At 38.6% G+C, this 23541-nt stretch overlaps 2 protein-coding genes across 8 annotated transcripts in view; one reads left to right on the forward strand and one right to left on the reverse strand.

The window, feature by feature from the left end:
* Positions 1-9415, forward strand: part of slka (STE20-like kinase a) — a 67187-nt gene extending 57772 nt beyond the window's left edge. For all 4 annotated transcript variants that reach the window (XM_061911596.1, XM_061911597.1, XM_061911598.1 and 1 more), the window contains 6 exons: positions 1680-1809; positions 3333-3457; positions 3525-3719; positions 3783-3908; positions 8254-8367; positions 8459-9415. In XM_061911596.1, coding sequence (XP_061767580.1) covers positions 1680-1809; positions 3333-3457; positions 3525-3719; positions 3783-3908; positions 8254-8367; positions 8459-8605 — 837 coding nt within the window. In that variant the 3' untranslated portion in view covers positions 8606-9415. The remainder of the gene's footprint in view (positions 1-1679; positions 1810-3332; positions 3458-3524; positions 3720-3782; positions 3909-8253; positions 8368-8458) is intronic.
* LOC133559645 (collagen alpha-1(XVII) chain-like) overlaps positions 9176-23541 on the reverse strand; it is a 78844-nt gene continuing 64478 nt past the window's right edge. For 3 of the 4 annotated variants that reach the window (XM_061911594.1, XM_061911592.1, XM_061911595.1), the window contains 25 exons: positions 23082-23153; positions 22975-23001; positions 22872-22898; positions 22723-22803; positions 22574-22651; positions 18394-18465; positions 18263-18313; positions 18136-18195; positions 15793-15861; positions 15684-15710; positions 15563-15604; positions 15406-15492; positions 15292-15330; positions 15102-15218; positions 14908-15027; positions 14729-14842; positions 14368-14484; positions 14192-14302; positions 13950-14120; positions 13706-13846; positions 13426-13644; positions 11366-11530; positions 11206-11286; positions 11059-11142; positions 9176-9640 (listed from right to left, as the gene is read on the reverse strand). In XM_061911594.1, coding sequence (XP_061767578.1) covers positions 9588-9640; positions 11059-11142; positions 11206-11286; positions 11366-11530; positions 13426-13644; positions 13706-13846; positions 13950-14120; positions 14192-14302; positions 14368-14484; positions 14729-14842; positions 14908-15027; positions 15102-15218; positions 15292-15330; positions 15406-15492; positions 15563-15604; positions 15684-15710; positions 15793-15861; positions 18136-18195; positions 18263-18313; positions 18394-18465; positions 22574-22651; positions 22723-22803; positions 22872-22898; positions 22975-23001; positions 23082-23153 — 2225 coding nt within the window. In that variant the 3' untranslated portion in view covers positions 9176-9587. The remainder of the gene's footprint in view (positions 9641-11058; positions 11143-11205; positions 11287-11365; positions 11531-13425; positions 13645-13705; positions 13847-13949; positions 14121-14191; positions 14303-14367; positions 14485-14728; positions 14843-14907; positions 15028-15101; positions 15219-15291; positions 15331-15405; positions 15493-15562; positions 15605-15683; positions 15711-15792; positions 15862-18135; positions 18196-18262; positions 18314-18393; positions 18466-22573; positions 22652-22722; positions 22804-22871; positions 22899-22974; positions 23002-23081; positions 23154-23541) is intronic. The other variant, XM_061911593.1, reaches the window with a different exon arrangement.

Raw genomic sequence — 23541 nt, forward strand, 5'->3', positions numbered from 1 at the left:
ACACACACACACACACGCGCGCACACTCGTGTGTGTGTGTGTGTGTGTGTGTGTGTGTGTGTGTGTGTGTGTGCGTGTGTGTTGTGTTCTATTTACATGGCGCTTTGAATTGGACAGATGGTGCAGTGCGGTCGGTTGGTCGCTTTTGTCTGCATTCATGTTTGTGTCTATCAGGACAGTTGAGGACGTTCTAGTCTACTTGCCATTCATGTTCCTATCCTTCTATAATATAGAAGGGCCACGTTTAATTAATTTTTATTTTTTATTTTTTTAAACATTGTCATTTAAAGACGCTATGATTAAAGTCAGTATATGCTAAGCTACCTGAGTGACATCTTGGTTTTGGTTTAGTGTAATATTTCATAATATATCACAATAATGAATTAACTTACCGTATTTCCTTGAATTGCCGCCAGGGCGCCAATTAATTTAAAACATTTTCTCACTCCAGCGCTTACCAAAGGCATGCGGTAAATTTAGGCCTGCGCTTAAAAATTTGAGTGTGATGTAAGGATACCATCATGAAAAGCACATTTAATTAAAAAAAAAACATTATTATAGTCTTACCTTTACTTATAAATGAAGTCCATGCGCAGCTCCTTCTGATCAAAAGGATCAATAACTTGTTTATAGAAGTCTTCCTTATCTTTCTTCAGTTTTAAAAGTGTCTGTCTCGATGGAGATCTTCCTTTATTACCTCGTGCTTCGATTGAAAGTCCAGTTTAGAAAACAGTTTTATTTTAGATATGTAATCCTCCCTGTTAAAAGTGCAAGCGAGAGGGAAAAACAAACACGCGCCGCTCACTCTTGCTGCTTGTTGTCACTTCTTCTGCAGCCGAGTAGTCGCAAGAAGGATCACTAGTGCCCTCTACCACCAGGAGGCGGGAGTCATTTAACGACTCATATTTGACACACGCAGCTACGGTATATTAATAAAACATAGCTGCTTACTGTTCTTTTTAGCATATACAATAGCTTGGACCTTAAATCCTACTGACTAGCTCTTAATCTTCTTCCCTTTATGCGATTTCAAATTATTGAAATCAGCCTCCTCTGTTTTGAAAATGATGACAGGTGAAGTGTCACTCGTGACGTGACGAGTTTGACCCTGCGGAAATTCTAGGCATATGCTAATTATTTGGCGAAACGAGTTTGACCCGGCGGAAATTCTAGACATGCGCATACTAGAAACCCGGCGGCAATTCAAGGAAATACGGTAGGTTAAATTATCATCATTTATGCACAATACTTTTACGTACACATAAAAAAAAAAAAAAACAGGACAGATATTTCAAATATATTACTGTGTAGTAGTGATTTTTTTTTGGGTGGTTAAAGTCCAAAATGGAGTTTTTAAATGTGTAAAAGCTCCGACATTTTGCTGCTAAAGACGTGGACGTTAATGACTGTGATGACCTGAAAGGTGCTGACTCGTCATTGAGACTTTCCTCTCTTAACCTCCATCCTGGTCATCCCAGATCTTTGAGAGTCTCCTGCTGGTTCCACTCGTGACGATGATGTCACGTCCCACAGTGTTGTGTGTGGATGACACAGGACTGTGTCGCTTTTTTACCGTTCTGGTCTTTTCACACCTGTTTCTCTTCGCGCTCCTTCCGGTCGACTCCTGCCTCACCGCTCCCTTCTTTCCCTTTGTTTGTTTTGTGGCCACGCCGCTTCAGGAGCAGGAGTTCCTGCAGAAGCAGCAGCAGGAGCTGGATGGCGAGCTGAAGAAGATCATCCAGCAGCACAAGGTGGAGATCGCCACCATCGAGAGGGACTGTCTCAACCACAAGCAGCAGCTGATGAGAGGTCGGTCACGGTGGAGACTAAATGGCACATATTCGGGATATATATATATATATATATATATATATAGGACACACCCACTAAGATTTAGACAGGAAAAACATGTTTTAATATTTTAGCTGCCACATTAATAACATCCTATAATTAGATTTTGATATTATTCATTTCATCTTCTGTTATTTCCCCAATTGATGTACTAACATGTGGTCTATTCTTTACTTATGTACCACATTTTCCAGACTGTATTTCTTGATTACATAGCTGCAGCTGCTTCTAAGGGAAGGGGGTCATAAACACCTGCACAGGGTCATCCATCCATCACTCTTCTTCCGCTTATCCGAGGTTGGGTTGCGGGGGCAACAGTCTAAGCAGGGAAACCCAGACTTCCCTTTCCCCAGCCACTTCGTCCAGCTCTTCCCGGGGGATCCCGAGGCGTTCCCAGGCCAGCCGGGAGACATAGTCTTCCCAACGTGTCCTGGGTCTTCCCCGTGGTCTCCTACCGGTTGGACGTGCCCTAAACACCTCCTTAGGGAGGCGTTCGGGTGGCATCCTGACCAGATGCCCGCACCACCTCCTCTGGCTCCTCTCGATGTGGAGGAGCAGCGGCTTTACTTTGAGTTCCTCCCGGATGGCAGGGCTTCTCACCCTATCTCTAAGGGAGAGCCCCGCCACACGGCGGAGGAAACTCATTTCGGCCGCTTGTACCCGTGATCTTATCCTTTCGGTCATGACCCAAAGCTCATGACCATAGGTGAAGATGGGAACGTAGATCGACCGGTAAATTGAGAGCTTTGGCTTCCGGCTCAGCTCCTTCTTCACCACAACGGATCGGTACAACGTCCGCATTACTGAAGACGCCGCACCGATCCGCCTGTCGATCTCACGATCCACTCTTCCCCCACTCGTGAACAAGACTCCTAGGTACTTGAACTCCTCCACTTGGGGCAGGGTCTCCTCCCCAACCCGGAGATGGCATTCCACCCTTTTCCGGGCGAGAACCATGGACTCGGACTTGGAGGTGCTGATTCTCATTCCGGTCGCTTCACACTCTGCTGCGAACCGATCCAGTGAGAGCTGAATATCCCGGTCAGATGAAGCCATCAGGATCATAAACAGTTCAAACAAAAAAAGGTGCTTGGAGCGGTGTCGGGTTTGCACCCTCTCTGCTTGTAGATTTCGGGTCAAGATAAGGTCCTTTCCTGTTGCTTGTCCAAGATCTGAGAAACCGACACCTCTACGGCGCATTCCATCGCACACAGTGGAGGTTTAAAAGCTGTCTGCCTTTTTCTTGATAAGATAAAGACGGCTTTTGTCCGCCTTCCGCCCGTTGTAGCTGAGATAGGCGCCAGCGCCCCCCGCGACCCCGAAAGGGAATAAGCGGTAGAAAATGGATGGATGGATGGGCTTTTGTCTTTGTGAACTCATAGCAAACAAGTTGTGTGATAACTTGTAGACAATTATTCGGACACACGCAGCTACCAAGAAGTTGGCGGTCGTTGCCTGACGGCCATGTTGTGTGTCTGCAGCCCGGGAGGCGGCCATGTGGGAGCTGGAGGAGCGCCACCTGCAGGAGAAGCACCAGCAGCTGAAGCAGCAGCTGAAGGACCAGTACTTCCTGCAGAGGCACCAGCTGCTGAAGCGCCACGAGAAAGTAGGTTTGGCCCCCTTTCTCCCCCCCTGCCTCACCGGCCCACTCCTCCGCCGTCTTGCCTCCGCAGGAGATGGAGCAGATGCAGCGCTACAACCAGCGGCTGGTGGAGGAGATGAAGAACAAGCAGACCCAGGAGCGAGTCCGCCTGCCCAAGATCCAGCGCAGCGACGGCAAGACGCGCATGGCCATGTTCAAGAAGAGCCTGCGCATCGCCGCCTCGGCCGTGATCACGCCCGAGCAGGAGCGCGAGCGCGTCAAGCAGGTAGATCACTTTCTTCTTCTTCTTCTCTGTGTAGCAGATTTGACTATGCTATTGTCGCTGCAGTTTGCTTGTCAAGAGGAGAAGAGGCAGAAGAACGAGCGCCTCCATCAACACCAGAAACATGAGAACCAGATGAGAGATCTTCAGCTGCAGTGTGACTCAAACATCAGAGAACTGCAGCAGCTACAGGTCATACACACACTCCATACACACACTACATACATACATACATACATACATACATACACACACACTACATACATACATACATACACACACACACTACATACATACATACATACATACACACACACACACTACATTCATACATACATACATACATACATACACACACTACATACATACATACATACATACACACACTACATACATACATATACACACACACACATATACACACACATTACATACATACACACACACACTACGTACATACATACACATACTACATACATACATACATATACACACACACACACATATTATATACACACACATTACATACATACACACACACACTACATACTATATACACACACATTACATACATACACACACACTACATACCTACATACATACATACACACACACACACACACTACATACCTACATACAAACACACACACACTACATACATACATACATACATACACACACACACTACATTCATACATACATACATACATACACACACTACATACATACATACATACATACATACACACACATACATACACACACATACATACACACACACACTACATACATACATACATACACACACACACACTACATACATACATATACACACACACACATATTATATACACACACATTACATACATACACACACACACTACGTACATACATACACATATATACATACACACACATACTACATACATACATACATATACACACACACACACATATTATATACACACACATTACATACATACACACACACACTACATACTATATACACACACATTACATACATACACACACACTACATACCTACATACATACATACACACACACACACACACACACACTACATACCTACATACATACATACATACACACACACACTACGTACATTCATACACATACATATATACATACACAGACACACTACATACATACACACACACACTACATACATACATACATATACACACACACATACATATTATATACACACACATTACATACATACACACACACACTACATACTATATACACACACATTACATACATACACACACAAACTACATACCTACATACATACATACACACACACACACTACGTGCATACATACACATACATACATACATACACACACACACTACGTACATACATACACATACACATACATATATACATACACACACACACACTACATACCTACATACATACACACACACACACACACACACACTACGTACATACATACACATACATATATACATACACACACACACTACATACATACATACATACATACATATACACACATGTTATATACACACACATTACATACATACACACACACACTACATACCTACATACATACATACATACGCACACACACATTACATACAGTGGGACAAAAAAGTATTCAGTCAGCCAGCGATTGTGGAAGTTTTCCCACTTCAAATGATGACAGATGTCTGTAATTTTCATCATAGGTACACTTCAACTGTGAGAAACAGAATGTGAAAAAAAAATCCAGGAATTCACGTTGTAGGAATTTTAAAGAATTTATTTGTAAATTATGGTGGAAAATAAGTATTTGGTCAACTATTCAAACTTCTCACTGATGGAAGGAGGTTTTGGCTCAAAATCTCACGATACATGGCCCCATTCATTCTTTCCTTAACACGGATCAATCGTCCTGTCCCTTTAGCAGAAAAACAGCCCCAAAGCATGATGTTTCCACCCCTATGCTTCACAGTAGGTATGGTTTTCTTGGCATGCAATTCAGAATTCTTCTTCCTCCAAACACGACCAGTTGAGTTTATACCACAAAGTTCTATTTTGGTTTCATCTGACCACATGACATTCTCCCAATCCTCTGCTGTATCATCCATGTATCCATTTTGGTACAAACTCAACTGGTCATGTTTGGAGGAAGAAGAATACTGAGTTGCATCCCAAGAACACCATACCTACTAGGGTTGTCCCGAGCCGATATTTGGATCGGATCGGCCGCCAATATTTGACAAAAAATGCGTATCGGCAAGGCATGGGAAAATGCCGATCCAGATCCAGTTTTTAAAAAAAACTCCGGTCCATATTTTCCAATGCACCGATTTAAATAATACATTCCACTCTTCTGCTGCTCCCTACATTCCGTTCAGCAATTTCCAGCACACCTTCAAAACATCCACAAGTCTGTGTTCTAGCCGTTCAGAAGGCCGTGTGAATTAAAAGTTACGGTAAAAATGTCAGCTGTGTGGGATTATTTTAATCTACAAAATGAAAAAGATGAAGAGGTGGAGTGCAAAACATGCCATAAAGTCAAGCGTGGTGGTAAAGTTGTTAGACATTTTAATGATTCTTTAGAGTGAGAGACTTTTTAGCTGCCTGAGCATCTTGAAGTGCTCGTCTTGGTTAGAAAGAATCTCCCCATTATGCTTGGACTTCAATTGTTTGCCCCCCCCCCCCTGACTGGGGCAAACAATTGAAGGGAGTGTGTAGATATTTTTAAAAACAATTTTTTTAAGTTTACACTTGTATAAGAGCAAGTATTGATGCTGAGTTATAGACATTTTATCCCACTCAGGTTGTTTGTGTGTTTTGCTTTTTTTAATAATGTTTACACCATTATTTGCACTTTATACTGTTCACTTTTTTACTGTTTAATGATACCATTTCTGTTTGTCATGTATAATTGTTGATATTTTGTGTTTATCCTTGAATACCAACTGTTGTGTATTATTCAAACTCACCTAATTCAGCTGGCTAGTTGTTATCAAGAGTACTAAAATCCTTTCCAGCATGAATCTGACAACTGAGTAGGCTAAATAACTTTAAACTTTAATACATGCTCGGATTGGCCAGTATCGGTATCGGATCGGAAGTGCAAAAACCTGGATCGGGACATCCCTAATACCTACATAATGTTGTCATTATGGTGTTACTTAATGAATATTTAGGTCTACTACACTACTGTATTTAATGTTGTCATTATGGTGGTACTTAATGAATACTTAGCTCTACTACACTACTGTATTTAATGTTGTCATTATGGTGGTACTTAATGAATACTTAGGCCTACTACACTACTGTATTTAATGTTGTCATGGTGGTACTTAATGAATACTTAGGCCTACTACACTACTGTATTTAATGTTGTCATTATGATGGTACTTAATGAATACTTAGGCCTACTACACTACTGTATTTAATGTTGTCATTATGGTGGTACTTGATGAATACTTAGCTCTACTACACTACTGTGTTTAATGTTGTCATTATGCTGGTACTTAATGAATACTTAGGCCTACTACACTACTGTATTTAATGTTGTCATTATGGTGGCACTTAATGAATACTTAGGCCTACTACACTACTGTATTTAATGTTGTCATGGTGGTACTTAATGAATACTTAGGCCTACTACACTACTGTATTTAATGTTGTCATTATGGTGGTACTTAATGAATACTTGGGCCTACCACACTACTGTATTTAATGTTGTCATTATGGTGGTACTTGATGAGTACTCAGCTCTACTACACTACTGTATTTAATGTTGTCATTATGCTGGTACTTAATGAATATTTAGGTCTACTACACTATTATATTTAATGTTGTCATTGTGCTGGTACTTAATGAATATTTAGGTCTACTACAGTATTATATTTAATGTTGTCATTATGGTGGTACTTAATGAATATTTAGGTCTAATAGCTATTATATTTAATGTTATTATGGTGGTACTTAATGAATACTTAGGCCTACTACACTATTATATTTAATGTTGTCATTATGGTGGTATTTAATGAATACTTAGGCCTACTACACTATTATATTTAATGTTGTCATTATGGTGGTACTTAATGAATACTTAGGTCTACTACACTACTGTATTTAATGTTGTCATTGCGGTGGTACTTAATGAATACTTAGCTCTACTACACTACTGTATTTAATGTTGTCATTATGCTGGTACCTAATGAATACTCAGGCCTACTACACTACTGTATTTAATGTTGTCATTATGGTGGTACTTAATGAATACTTAGGCCCACTACACTATTATATTTAATGTTGTCATTATGGTGGTACTTAATGAATATTTAGGTCTAATAGCTATTATATTTAATGTTATTATGGTGGTACTTAATGAATACTTAGGCCTACTACACTATTATATTTAATGTTGTCATTATGGTGGTACTTAATGAATACTTAGGCCTACTACACAATTATATTTAATGTTATAAGTATACTTAATGTATACTTAGGCCTACTACACTCCTATAATCCTATGTCTGGTTCCAGAATGAGAAGTGTCACCTCCTCATCGAACACGAGACCCAGAAGCTGAAGGAACTCGACGAGGAGCACGGCCAGGAGATCAGAGAGTGGCGAGACAAGCTGAGACCCAGGAAGAAGGTCGGCTCCGGTCTTCCTCTCCAGTCCAGTCCAGTCCAGTCCAGTCCTCCACGCCTCGCCTGCCTCTCACTGTCTCTGCCGCCCCCTGCAGGCCCTGGAGGAGGAGTTCACGCGCAAGCTGCAGGAGCAGGAGGTCTTCTTCCAGATGAGCGGCGAGTCGGAGTGCCTTAACCCCACCGCCCAGAGCCGTGTCTCCAAGTTTTACCCAATCCCGCATCTGCACAGCTCCGGCTCGTAGGACTCGTAAGTTCTCAGAAAATGTCTTTTTTTTTTTTTTTTTTTTTTTGGGGGGGAGGAAGCATGTTTTGAATTGAAAAGCCTGCAGATGGCGGTTCTTGTTCGGTTACGGATTCTCTCCAGTGCCTCCTGCAAAACGTTTAGACGTCCTTCGGTTTTTGCACTCGGGTCACATTCCTCCATGTTGCACCGACGGGTGGAGTCTACTTCCTGGAGGCCCTCTGCTTATTCCCCGTGCACATGAGAAGGAATGGAAGTGTCGTCGCCACATTGGGTGGAAAAAAAAAAATCCAAATATGCAGTACCAATCATGCTTAAAATCATCTTTTTAGTTTATTTTAATGACCACTCTTCTTTGGTTTTTAATACTTGACTAACTTATACCATCTTGCTCAGAAACTTTGCTGGATTTTTATTTGGGATTCTTTTACACCAAAACCGTCGTCATAGATATATATTTTTAACACCTTTTTTTTTTTTGGTTTTCGGACAAATAGTGCAGGTGGAAGTGTCAATGGGATGTATTTGTTGTAAATAAAATATAATAAATACAGTAAAACGAGGCTGGTGGTACTTTTTATAATTTATTGTTTGAAAATGTGAAGGACAACAAAGTCAGTGAGCTCATACAAAAATATACAATCTAAATCCCCTCAAACTAGCATTTGGCTTTTTTAAAAATGTTTTGGATTCAAGTCAACAATCAGTCATAAGCGCACTAACTTACTGCAACATTTGAAATATTTTATACAACAAACAGTAATTGACCTCAATACAGTAGAATAGTTGTTTTTCTTCTAAGGAGCTAAAATATGTTCTTTAAAAAGGCCAAAGCCAGTATTATTGTCAGACATGGAAACTAAAGCACTGAGCAGCAGCATCAAGCTCATGAATTATTAATAAAGCAGTTTTTTTTTTTTTATTGATGTAGTTGCATTTCTACAGAAGCTTTTTCTTTGGCTTGCTTCGCTTCTGTTGAGGTTTTAGCCGTCAGCTCTCACGCCGCGCTTCCCCCGTTTGATGACTTGACTTCCTGCTAAGGTGACAAAAACAAGCCATTATGTGTATGTGTGTGTGTGTGTGTGTGTGTGTGTATGTACATATACATATTTATGAATAGATGTATAAAGATATACATTATATATATATATATATATATAATGTATAAATATATACTATGTATATATATATATATATACACAATAAATATATACTATGTTTATATATATATATATACACAATAAATATATACTATGTTTATATGGGCGGCGTGGCGCAGTGGGATAGTGGCCGTGCGCAACCCAAGGGGCCCTGGTTCAAATCCCACCTAGTACCAACCTCGTCACGTCCGTTGTGTCCTGAGCAAGACACTTCACCCTTGCTCCTGATGGGTGCTGGTTGGCGCCTTGTATGGCAGCTCCCTCCATCAGTGTGTGAATGTGTGTGTGAATGGGTAAATGTGGAAGTAGTGTCAAAGCGCTTTGAGTACCTTGAAGGTAGAAAAGCACTATACAAGTACAATCCATTTATCATTTATATATACACAATATATGTATATGTGTGTATATATACACAAACATGTTTTTTTATATATATATATATATATATGTATATATATATATATATATATATAAACAAATATACCGGTATGTATGTAAACATATGTATACATAAATATAGATATGCATATATATATATATATATACACACACACATATATATTTAATTATACATAAATATATTTACATATATATATTTACACATACTGTATATACATACGACACATAATTATATATATATGTATATATATAAATACTGTATATACATACTACTTATATACAATTATATGTATGTGTATATATACATATGTATATATGTATACATACATATATACATATATACATGTATATATGTATATATATATATATATATATAATATATATACACATACATATAAACATACATATACACAAATATATATGTGTATATGTGTACATACATATATATACATATTATATATACAAATATATATACATAAATATATTTATATACATAAATATATTTACACATACTGAATATACATACTACATATATACAATTACATATATATCTATATATACATATATATATACACATTTGTATTTACATATATATGTGTATATATATATATAAATATATATATATACATACATACATATAAACATGTTTGTGTATATATACACACATATACATATATTGTGTATATATATAAACATAGTATATATTTATACATTATATATATATATATATATATATCCATCCATCCATCCATCCATTTTCTACCGCTTATTCCCTTTTGGGGTCACGGGGGGCGCTGGCGCCTATCTCAGCTACAATATATATATATATATTTACATATTTATATATATTTACATATATATATATGTATATATATATATATATATATTTCCGTACCTGAATCTCTCTTCTGTACGCGATGTGGTATTTGGATGGTGTAGGACCCTGGTATTCCTGGTAATCCTGGACGTCCTGATTCACCTGCAATTAGGCCACCCTTGAGTGTTCAGCCTCATACAACAATCTGGTCTCCCCGGGTCATACCTTTGTCTCCCCGGGGTCCGGGGAAGCCTCTGTCTCCTTTTGGTCCGGGACTCCCTGGAGGACCGGGGACGGTGCCGTGACCTGAGCCCAGAGCAGAACATTCCCTCACAAACCTAATCTGTGGGGTATTTCCTCTGCAATATATATATATATGTCTCACTTCTGAAGAAGTCCATGAGGTCAGCGGTGATGTTGCCGTAAGACGCCATCACTCGGCTGAAGCCGGGCGCTCCAGGAGGTCCTGGGGGTCCCGGCGGGCCTTGGACCGCTCTGACTTGAGTCCTCCATGGACCTTCTACCAGGTAGTCCTGCAACAGGCCTTGGCCTACACAAGAAGGTACCACTTAGTGCAAAACAACCAAACATATGAAATATTACTATTATGAAGGAGAAATGTTCTTTATTTTGCTCAAGCCGCGGCATCTCTTTCTCTTTTCTTTCATGACATTTTTAAAGGCATTCTAAAATGTCGTTTTGACGACAGTATAAACTGTTAAAAAATACATTTCGAATAAGATGATCATTTTAGGTAATAATCTCATATGTAAAAGTGCATATAAGTACATGCTGTGCATGCTCAAACATGTTCGATGTTTAAAGTAATCAGTATTATTGTTGTAATAGATATTGTTATACAAAAACATTTATAGAAAAGAATCATCCATAGCTGTTTTTTTTAATTATTATTATTGAAAAGTTATATTAATATTAAGATATACAAAAGTGACGAGTTTTAATATTGTATTAGTGTAATAAATATATAAATATTTACAAAAAGTTGTATTCTTCTAAATTGGTGACACCTCTACTATGTGAAATATTTAAATGTTCTATTACAAATATAGGGAGTAAAATAAAAAATAATAAAACATGTATTAAATAATTTAACACTAATAAAGATGATCTTAAAAGTAGAAAAATGTTTCTTGTATTTTTTCTGAAGCTGTGGCGGCGCTACTGTCAAATTAGAATGGGAATTTTAAAGTGATGAATAATAAATATTTGAATAAATGACGAACGATGTGCAAATGTTCTTTACTTTTCTGAATCTGTGCAACACGACTACAGTATATGATCAAATATATGTATTTAAAAATACATACATATATATACATACATAAGTATGTATGTATATATATATGTGTGTGTGTGTGTGTGTATTTATATATGTTTATATATAAATATATACATACGTGTGTGTGTGTATATATATATATATATATACACACACACGTACGTATATATGTATACAAATACATCTTTATATGGTCGAGGTGTATGTGTATGTATTGTGTTTGTGTAAATATACATGTGTATATATATATATATATATATATATATATATATATATAATACACACACAAATATATACATGTATATATAGATATACACACATGCGTGTTTATATTATATATATATATGTACATACAGACACATATACGTGTGTGTATATATATATGTATATATGTATGTGTATATATGTATATATATATGTATGTGTATATATGTATATATATATGTATATATGTATGTGTATATATGTATGTATATATATATATGTATATATATGTATATATATATATATATATATATATGCATATATATATAATACACACACAAATATATACATGTATATATAGATATACACATACGCGTGTGTATATACGTGTGTGTGTGTGTGTGTGTGTGTATATATATATATATATACACACACACACAAAAATGTGTGTATATATATACATGTATATAGGTGTGTGTATATATATATATACACACACACCTATATACATGTATATATGTGTGTGTATATATATATATATACACACAGATACATACATACAATCACACACATATACACATGTATATATACATATAGATACACATACGTGTGTATATATACACATAAATAAAACATGGAAAAGTATATATTTTTATAAACAAATATATACTTTTTTTTTTGCAAAAATGTAAATATAGTTTTATCTTTTAAAAGCTGTGGTAAACTATATTATCTTTTTTTGATTATTATTATTTTTCTAATCATGCCCTGTAGGTCACTTTAACAAAATATATTAAGATATATTAATGAGTAATAATTATTTGAACTTCCTGCTTCCATATATATAGGTTATAATAGTTTTTCTGTTGAGAAGAACTTCGTCCGGTGTTTAAGCTCCAAAAATTGCTGAGTCATGGCGCTGCTTTGACCTTGGAACTCACTCTTGATGTAGTCGGTGACCTTCAAGGCCACGCTGGTGTAGTCGCTGACGTCGCTGACCTGCTGTTGCTGGGACACGTAGCGAGAGTCGCTCTGAGCCGAGCTCTGAGAGGAGCTCTGACTCTGTCTTTGGGTGTAACCTGGCTCTCCGCGCTCCCCCTTCAGGCCTCTTGGCCCCTGCGGCCCCGGGGCTCCGGTGTAGGCGCGTCGGACGCTCTCGGCTGGAAGGAACAGAGCTGCTTGGTGAGGTTTGTTCCGAGAGGGCGCGTGGTGGAAACTTACTGCTCAGATAGTCGTGGACTTCAGTGCGGATGGTCTCCCGGGGGAAGCTGCCGCTGTAAGTGACGGTCCCACCGTGACTACCGCCTGGTCCTTGTGGGCCCGGAGGTCCGGGGAGGCCGGGAAGACCTCGGAGTCCAGAGCCTGGGGATCATTGAAATCTTTATGATTGTCCGTTCCCATGAGGGACAGCTCAGATTTGGGGTAAAACCGTTTTAGTGAGGACCCAGACTGGATTGTGTTCTACCTTGTAGGTAACGCTGAAGCTCCTCCAAGGTGTACCCGCGACCACCGGCTCCTAGCACGGACACCCCCGGAGGCCCCTGAGGCCCCGGAGGACCGGATTGTCCCGGAACACCGGGAGGACCGGCGGGACCTTGGTTTGCGGAGGAACTAATCCAAGTACGGAACTCTGGGTCTGTGTTACAAGACAAGAGAGTGAACTTGTGCCGATTCACTTGATGACTACAAAAAAAAAAAAAATCGTACTTCTGATCAGTGCCGTGTAATCTATCGTCACGGTCGAGTAGCCCGAGTCTCCTCCACCTGGAGGCCCGGGAAGGCCTGGCGGTCCGGGTGGTCCTCTTGCAAGTCCTCGGTCTGTGGGCCGAAAGATTGTCGTTGAACGGTGCTAGAACCACTACCCGGACGGACTCTGGCCTTACCGTTCATTATGTTGAAGACGTACGTCGCCACTTCCTCGATATTGTAAATGTTGGAAAGACTTCCCGGTGCACCAGGAGGTCCTGGTGGCCCCGTAATGTATCTCCTCACTTCGTCTCCTGGAGAGACATTCATTAGACGCGAGAACTCGGTTGTGAATGGACTCGATTGGTATATTTCCACTGCGCAGTACTGCCGAAAACCACGGACTAACCCCAGGTCGGCTTATCGGTTTACCCTATCATTTCACGATTATCTGCTGGACCAGTGGGAGAAGAGATACGGGAAAAAGTACCGGACGGTTCTTAGTCGTAGCAAGGTACAGTGCAGTGGAAAAGGACCAGAGGCTCAAAGAGTACTGACTCTGTAACATGGCGATGAGACCACTGATAGTCAGCGCCCCACCGGGACCTGAGGGGCCGGGAGGTCCGGGAAGACCTTGAACTCCAATGCTGATCCCTGAGCTTGAACCAGTACCTGGAGAAGGAGCACGGAGTCGGACAAGACTCCCAGGGAAAGGACGAGGAACGCCAAAGACTCACGTTGCAAGTAGGCGACAATGCGAGCAGACATCTCCTCCAACGAGCCTGTAAAGATTCCGGGTTGTCCTGGCGGTCCAGGTGGACCTGGAGGTCCCTGGATGGTGGATTCTCTGACTCGACCTGAACATAAATTACGTTTAGTCGTGGAGTTTCTTCTCTACAAGTAGTCCCGGAGCCTGAGAGGGGTTTTGTACTTATGTAATCCGTAAGGTACTGCCGCATCTCGACGGACGAGGTGAAGGAACCGGGCTGCCCTGGAGGTCCTTGCGGACCTGGAGGACCAGGAGGCCCTGAGGCGACTGAGACTGAGCCTGAGCAAAAAGCGGTGAAATGTTATTTTTAGAAAAACTCTTGCAATTTTTGGGGAGATTTTGTTCAGTCTACCTCGAGAAGATCCGGGAATACCAGGAGTTCCGGTGTCACCTTGGAAGCCAAAACAACAAACCTTCAGATCTTGTCTCCTGTTAAGGCAGAATTTGTTTTCTCACTGGTTTTTACCTTTCAGTCCTTGTGGACCTGGCAGACCAGGAGGCCCTGGTGGTCCAGGAGGTCCTTGTACGCTGTGTTCTCCGTTATATGTTGTCACTATAAGGAAACTCCACCGTTAGTGTCGTAGACCTCGACTTACAGTATGTCAGAACGTTCCCAAACTGACCTCTCTCCAAGCTTCCTGGTCTTCCTGGCAAACCGGGCTCTCCTGGTTCACACGAAGATCAAAACTGGTCAACAACGCCACAAAACTATAAAGCATGTTGGCATACGAGTGAAGTGGTTACCTTGGAAACCTCTTGGTCCAGGAGAACCTGGTAAAACAGGATTTCAAAGTTAATGGAATAGTTTCTAATGGATCACAATGGTTTAGGATTTAGAAGTCTTGGAGGTCACCTGTGGATCCTTTCAGGCCAGCAGGCCCAGCAGGTCCAGGGGGTCCTGGTTGTCCAGTATAGTAGGTTCCTGAGAGACAAGCAGAGTCGAAACTAAGACTGGATAAACTCAACACAACGTTGGCAAAATAGCAGAAGTATACAAATAAATGTGGACTCAAATACACCCACGGTAAATTAAAAACACTTATGGTAACTCAAATACACCCTTGTTAAATCAGATATGGTAACTATGGTAACTCAAATACACCCTTGTTAAACCAGATATGGTAACTATGGTAACTCAAATACACCCGTGGTCAATCAAAACAAAGAAATCAACACACAAACAATACTAGTGAAAAACTAACTGACCACCTGACCGACTTACTACACAACTAACAGACCAACCAATTACCTGAGCACTCTGATTAAACAATTAGTTGACCGACTGACTACACAACTAACAGACCAACCAACTACCTGAGCACTCTAATTAAACAACTAGTTAACCACCTGACCGACTGACTACACAACTAACACACCAACCAAGTAGCTGACCATTGTAATTCAACGACTAGTTGACCACCTGACTGACTGACTACCCAACTAACACACCAACCAACTACCTGAGCCCTCTAATTAAACAACTAGTTGAGCACCTGGCCAACAGACTACACAACTAACACACCAACCAATTACCTTAGCACTCTAATTAAACAACTAGTCTACCAACTGAATACACAACTAACACACCAACCAACTACCTGAGCCCTCTTAACTGACTGACTACACAACTAACACACCAACAAACTACCTTAGCATTCTAATTACACAACTAGTTAACCACCTGACCGACTGACTACACAACTAACACACCAACAATTACCTGAGCACTCTAATTAAACAACTAGTTGACCACCTGACCGACTGACTACACAACTAAGACACCAACAAACTACCTTAGCATTCTAATTACACAACTAGTTGACCACCTGACCGACCGACTACACAACTAACACACCAACCAATTACCTGAGCACTCTAATTAAACAACTAGTTGACCACCTGACTGACCGACTACACAACTAACATACCAACCAACTACCTGAGCACTCTAATTACACAACTAGTTGACCACCTGACTGACTGACTACACAACTAACACACCAACCAACTACCTGAGCACTCTAATTAAACAACTAGTTGACCACCTAACTTACTGACTACACAACTAACACACCAACCAATTACCTGAGCACTCTAATTAAACAACTAGTTGACCACCTAACTGACTACACAACTAACACACCAACAAACTACCTTAGCATTCTAATTACACAACTAGTTAACCACCTGACCGACTGACTACACAACAAACTGACCAACCAATTACCTGAGCACTCTAACTAAACAACTAGTTGACCACCTAACTGACTGACTACACAACTAACACACCAACAAACTACCTTAGCATTCTAATTCAACAACTAGTTAACCACCTGACCGACTGACTACACAACTAACATACCAACCAAGTAGCTGAGCATTGTAATTCAACAACTAGTTGACCACCTGAGTGACTGACTACACAACTTACACACCAACCAACTACCTGAGCACTCTAATTAAACAACTAGTTGACCACCTGACTGACTGACTACACAACTAACACACCAACAATTACCTTAACACTCTAATTAAACAACTAGTTGACCACCTGACTGACTAACTACACAACTAACACACCAACCAATTACCTGATCACTAATTCAACAACTAGTTGACCACCTGACCACAACTTACACACCAACCAATTACCTGAGCACTCTAATTAAAAAAGTAACTATCCAACTGACCACACAACTAACAGACCAACCAATTACCTGAGCCCTCTAATTAAACAACTAGTTGACCAACTGACTACACAACTAACACACCAACCAACTACCTGACCACTCTAATTAAACAACTAGTTGACCACCTGAGTGACTGACTACACAACTAACACACCAACCAACTACCTGACCACTCTAATTAAACAACTAGTTGACCACCTGACCGACTGACTACACAACTAACACACCAACCAACTACCTGAGCACTCTAATTAACCTTTGTTAAAAGAAAAGTGGTGAACATGCCCTTTCCCAACTACTTTGGCACGTGTTGCAGCCATGAAATTCTAAGTTAATTATTATTTGCAATGAGTTTGAACATCAAATATGTTGTCTTTGTAGCATATTCAACTGAATATGGGTTGAAAAGGATTTGTATTCTGTTTATATTTACATCAAACACAATTTCCCAACTCCTATGGAAACGGGGATTGTAGATTAAAAGACGGTGTAATAAAAGTCCGTACCAGAGCTGGATACAAAACCAGAGTCCCCTTTCTCTCCTTTAGGACCTGGTCTCCCGTAACCTGCATGCATGAGAGCAGCGCTTACAAGTCAAAGTCTAAACTTTTTTTGAATTCCAGCAAGACGTACCTGATGGACCAGGTGGACCAGGTAGTCCCTGAGGACCCTGCCTTGAATCCCCTGATAACAATATTTGACACCATTAGGTTTGGAGTCCTGCAGTTTGAAGGATGCGGTAAAAAAAAAAAAAGCGGGATTACCTGGACGTCCAGGTGGTCCAGGTGGACCAGGTGGGCCAGGTAGCAAGGAGACACCACCTGATGAATATTGTCCTGAATGATGGAGAAGATGAGAAGAGTTGAGGAACAGTCACATTTTTACATCATTTTGAAATTCATGTTCAATTTATCAAAATATTAAAACCGGAATTTTTAATTTTTTTTTATTTAAACTGAATTATGAATTTATTTTATATTTTTTTGTAATTTTACAATACAGTGCTTTGCAACAGTCAAGAAATGTATAAAAGCAATATAAATGTATATTTAATCATATGTTTAAATAAAAATTAAATGTATTGATTTTTATTGTCTTTTTATTCATGCTATTTTTTTTTTATAAAATGTGTCATTTTGAATTAATTAATGTATTATTTTTTTTTATCTATTTAATTTCACCACAAAAATGTAATCAATTAAAAAAATAAATCTTTATAATAAAGACAAGATGAAGTCAAAATGTTCAGTAGATGCATTACTCTGAATTTCTAAAAAAAAATGTTGAATTTTTATGTCAACCTACCTTACAAATAATTGCAGTTAGAAAATGATTTAAATGAATAAATACATACATAAACTTTAATATCTTACTAATCTACCTTTTAATCATGAACATTTCAACATTGTAGCCTGTTGACAAGAAATCCTACATCATTTGTCATTTGATTGTATTATTATCATGTATATATTTTTATTATGTATATTTATGTATATTATTTATTATAAAAAATGTAATCTTCCCCATAATGACCTTTTACCATTTAAAGAAAATCAATACTATAATATTATAAACAATATTTTTAGCATTATTAAATTAATTAATTAAATTAAGAGTAATATATATATATATATACATATATATATAAATATATATTTAGAGAATTTGTATACATAGAGAATTGAATACATATAGAATTTGTGGGTTATTGTGAAGAAGAAGCTGAAAGACACCAGGCCCGATAATGCAAATGAGCTAAAGGCCGCTTTTGAAGCATCCTGGGCATCCACAACACCTCAGCAGTGCCACAGGCCGATTGCCTCCATGCCACGCCGTATTGATGCAGTAATCCGTGCAAAAGGATTCCCAACCAAGTACTGAGTGCATTAATTGACATTTTCAAGTGTTTGATTTGGTTTGGCTGTTATACTTTTTTTTTTTTTTTTACTTGGTCTGAGGAAATATTCTACTTTTTTGAGATAGGATTTTTGAGTTTTCCATAATCAGCAATATTCAAATAATACAAGGCTTGCAATATTTCAGTTGATGTGTAATGAATCCAGAATGTATGACATTTTCATGTTTTTAGTTGCATTACAGAAAATAAAGGACTTTATCGCAATATTCTAATTTTCTGAGACAGTCCTGTATGTATATATATATATATATATATATATATATTAGGGGTGGGCAAATTAATGTGTTAATTACGAGTTAACTCATCAATCTATTAACGCCGACAATTATTTTATCGCACATTTGCGTATGTTGTTTACATGCTTTTATTTTGTTAACGCTTTTTCTTAAAAAGATGGCGGCGCCCGGATGGGCTTCCGGGTCGAGGGGCTCTTGGTAAAGATGGAACATTTGGCAAAAATACCGGACATTTCTGCAAATTTCATGGCTGGCTTACAGCGTGGTCACTCCGGGATCACTTACGACCGCCAGACAATTCTGAATGTGGATAGATCGGGCCGTTTTGGACTGAATGAGGCGTGCTTGCTAGACGGGCTAGCTAGCATGGGAATACTTTGCCGGCTACATCCAGCGGCCTGTGAAGCAGCGGAGTATATGTGTTGTCTGTCTATTTATGAATAATGCAGACCAGGAGTGTTGGCTGAGTTCTTAACGTTTGCTTTCAGAGCGTGCATATCACAACATACAAGATGCCGTCATGGCGACACAACCTATACCGGGCTACCGCGCATGCTCGTCACTCCTGTTGCATGCTGGGTAGGGTAGTTCTTTTTCCCCCTGGCTCATAACATCACAATATAGTACCATGTATATGATGCCTTCAGTTTATCAAAGCACCAAGCAAACAATTGGAAAATTCCCATAATATCAATTCCTAGATATGGTCATAATTATTTTAAGTGCACTATGCAGAATAAACACAACATTATTAATATTGCTACTACGGATAATTTAATAAAAAATTCTCTAAAACAGCCCACTACCTATAATATAGGTTTTTTAAACATAAGATCCCTGATAAAAAAAAATGTTTCTGCTGTTACCTCAGAAATTGCCTGTTCGGATGTTATGATTGTGGCTCAGAGATTTGTATGTAGATTATATTTATTTTCCATAACAAACAAGATAACTTAAATACCCTGGCAGTGGAAATAAGCTTAAATGTTTGTATTTACATTTTTTGAGTTGATTTTCATAAAATATGCTATTTAACTGCTACTGTTTAACAAGGACTGATTTAAATTGTGTTTGCACAACAAATGTTTTGGCGCTTTTGTTCATGTGGGAGAATATTCCAATAAAGTTGCACTACACACTACTTTGGAATTCATTATTGGGCTTTGCGTATACAATGCAGTTAATCACGATTAATCGGAGAAATAGTGCGATTAACTTCGATTAAAATTTTTAATCGTTGCCCAGCCCTAATATATATATATATATATATATACACACACACACATAAATGTATATATATATATATACATACACATATGTATATGTGAATGTGTATACATATTTATTTGATTTTAATCATTTCAACATTGTAAATATAGGGGCGGTTTAGCTCGGTTGGTAGAGTGGCCGTGCCAGCAACTTGAGGGTTGCAGGTTCGATTCCCGCTTCTGTCAACCTAGTCACTGCCGTTGTGTCCTTGGGCAAGACACTTTACCCACCAGCTCCCAGTGCCACCCACACTGGTTTAAATGTAACTTAGATATTGGGTTTCACTATATACTGTAAAAGTGCTTTGAGTCACTTGAGAAAAAGCGCTATATAAATATAATTCACTTCGCTTCACTAAATAAAATAAAAATATATATACATATTTATAATTATTTATGTTACATATATGTATGCATATATTATGTATATGTTATATATGTATATATATATATATATATATATATATACATACACATCTGTATATGTATATGTAAATGTGTATATTTATAAGTTGTGTATATATATGATATATGTATATATATGTATATATATATATGTATATATATAAGTGTACAAATGTATATGTTTGATTTAAATGTTAAACTGTGTATATGAGACGTGTGCTACATATATGTTGCTTATATATTGTTTAAAAAAAAAGTAATATAAGTGAAGCATGTTTTAGATTTTATATATTTTGAACCTTGTTCTTGTTGTGATGGGGTAGGTTTATATAAGCGTTGCTTCAACCTACACCCTTTCGGCTCAATCCTTGCTCAAATGAGTGTTTTTGTTTTTTGTTTTTTTCTCTTTTCTTGTTGTTGTTCTTTGTTTTATGTGAAGATTGCCTAAATAAAATAAATTGATTGATTGATTGATTTGATTTTAATCATTAACATTTCAACATTGTAATAAATATAAATATATATACATATTTATGTTACATATATGTATGTATATATTATTTATGTTACATATGTATATATATGTTACATATATATAAATACATAAAGGTGTGTATATATATATATATATTTATTTTATTTTAATCATTAACATTTCAACACTGTAGTTTGACAAGAAAACCTACGTAATTTGTGATTTTATTTTATTATTATTATTATTGATATATTATGTATTCTATATATATTTATATACAATATTTATTATCAAAAATGTTATCTTACCATTTAAAGAAAATCAATACAATAATACTATTATATTATAAACAATATTTTTAGCACTCTAAATTATTAAGAGTAAACACACACGTATATATATATATATGTATATATAAATATATACATATTTATTTTATTATTTACCATCCATAGTGAATTTTTATTTTTGTTAATGTATTCTTTGGCTGTGTGATATGTTTTCTCTCTCTCTTCATTTCCTGTCCGTCTCTCAAGCTTCCTGTTTAGTTAAGCCTCTCATATTGCATTCCTTCAGCAAATATCACCCATCTAAAGTTCCACAAATGCAACATTCGGACCCGAACGGGAGATCGGCACTCACTCTCGGCCGTGGAGCTGGAGCTGAAAGTCCCGGTCGAGGACACAGCTAGTCCTTGGTCTCCCCTGTCGCCTTTGGGACCTGAGCAGAGCACGATGGAGGAGCTGAGCCAGTGTGAGGAGTTGACATGATGAATAGAAAAGAGGATTTACCACGTAGACCAGCAGGCCCACTGGGACCTGGAGGTCCTGCAGGCCCAGGAGGTCCAGGGATACCAACAGTGGAGAGTCCAGCTGGAAGAGTCCAACATGGTTAAGAATCATCTCCTTTGGTACATGTGTGTGCTTTCTAGGACATTTACCTGCATTAATAATTCTTCCTGGTTCACCTGCAAGTAGAAGATGACATCATCACGGCTTGACTTCATACTTTTTTTTTTAAAGGGCACATCTTTAGATCTTTACCTGGTGGACCTTGATGCCCAGGTGCACCTGCAGGGGAACAGCAGTTGTCTTTTAATAGCAAGTATTGATTGACATGTTGTTGCAGGTGATGATAAATGTCGAGTTACCTGGAGGACCTGCTTCTCCACGCAGCCCAGAAGGACCTCTGAGTCCAGGCTGGCCGGGACTGCCTTGGTCACCTGTGGGGGTTATTTGGAGGTCATTGAGGAGAAACCGCCGATGAGTTGTTGTCTTAAAGGCCGACTGAAAGCCACTACGACCGACCATGCAGTCTGATAGTTTATATATCAATGATGAAATATTAACATTGCAACACATGCCAATACCAATTGTAGAGGACATTTTGGTCCAGCCCCGTTCACAGCTATAAATCGTCTCTTTTCATCGCATAATTCCACAGTATTCTGGACATCTGTGTTGCTGAATCTTCTGCAATTTGTTCAATTGGGACGGCGTGGCGCAGTGGGAGAGTGGCCGTGCGCAACCCGAGGGTCCCTGGTTCAATCCCCACCTAGTACCAACCTTGAGCAAGACACTTCACCCTTGCTCCTGATGGTTGCTGGTTAG

Source organism: Nerophis ophidion, linkage group LG09, assembly GCF_033978795.1.
Source record: "Nerophis ophidion isolate RoL-2023_Sa linkage group LG09, RoL_Noph_v1.0, whole genome shotgun sequence".
NCBI lineage: Eukaryota > Metazoa > Chordata > Actinopteri > Syngnathiformes > Syngnathidae > Nerophis > Nerophis ophidion.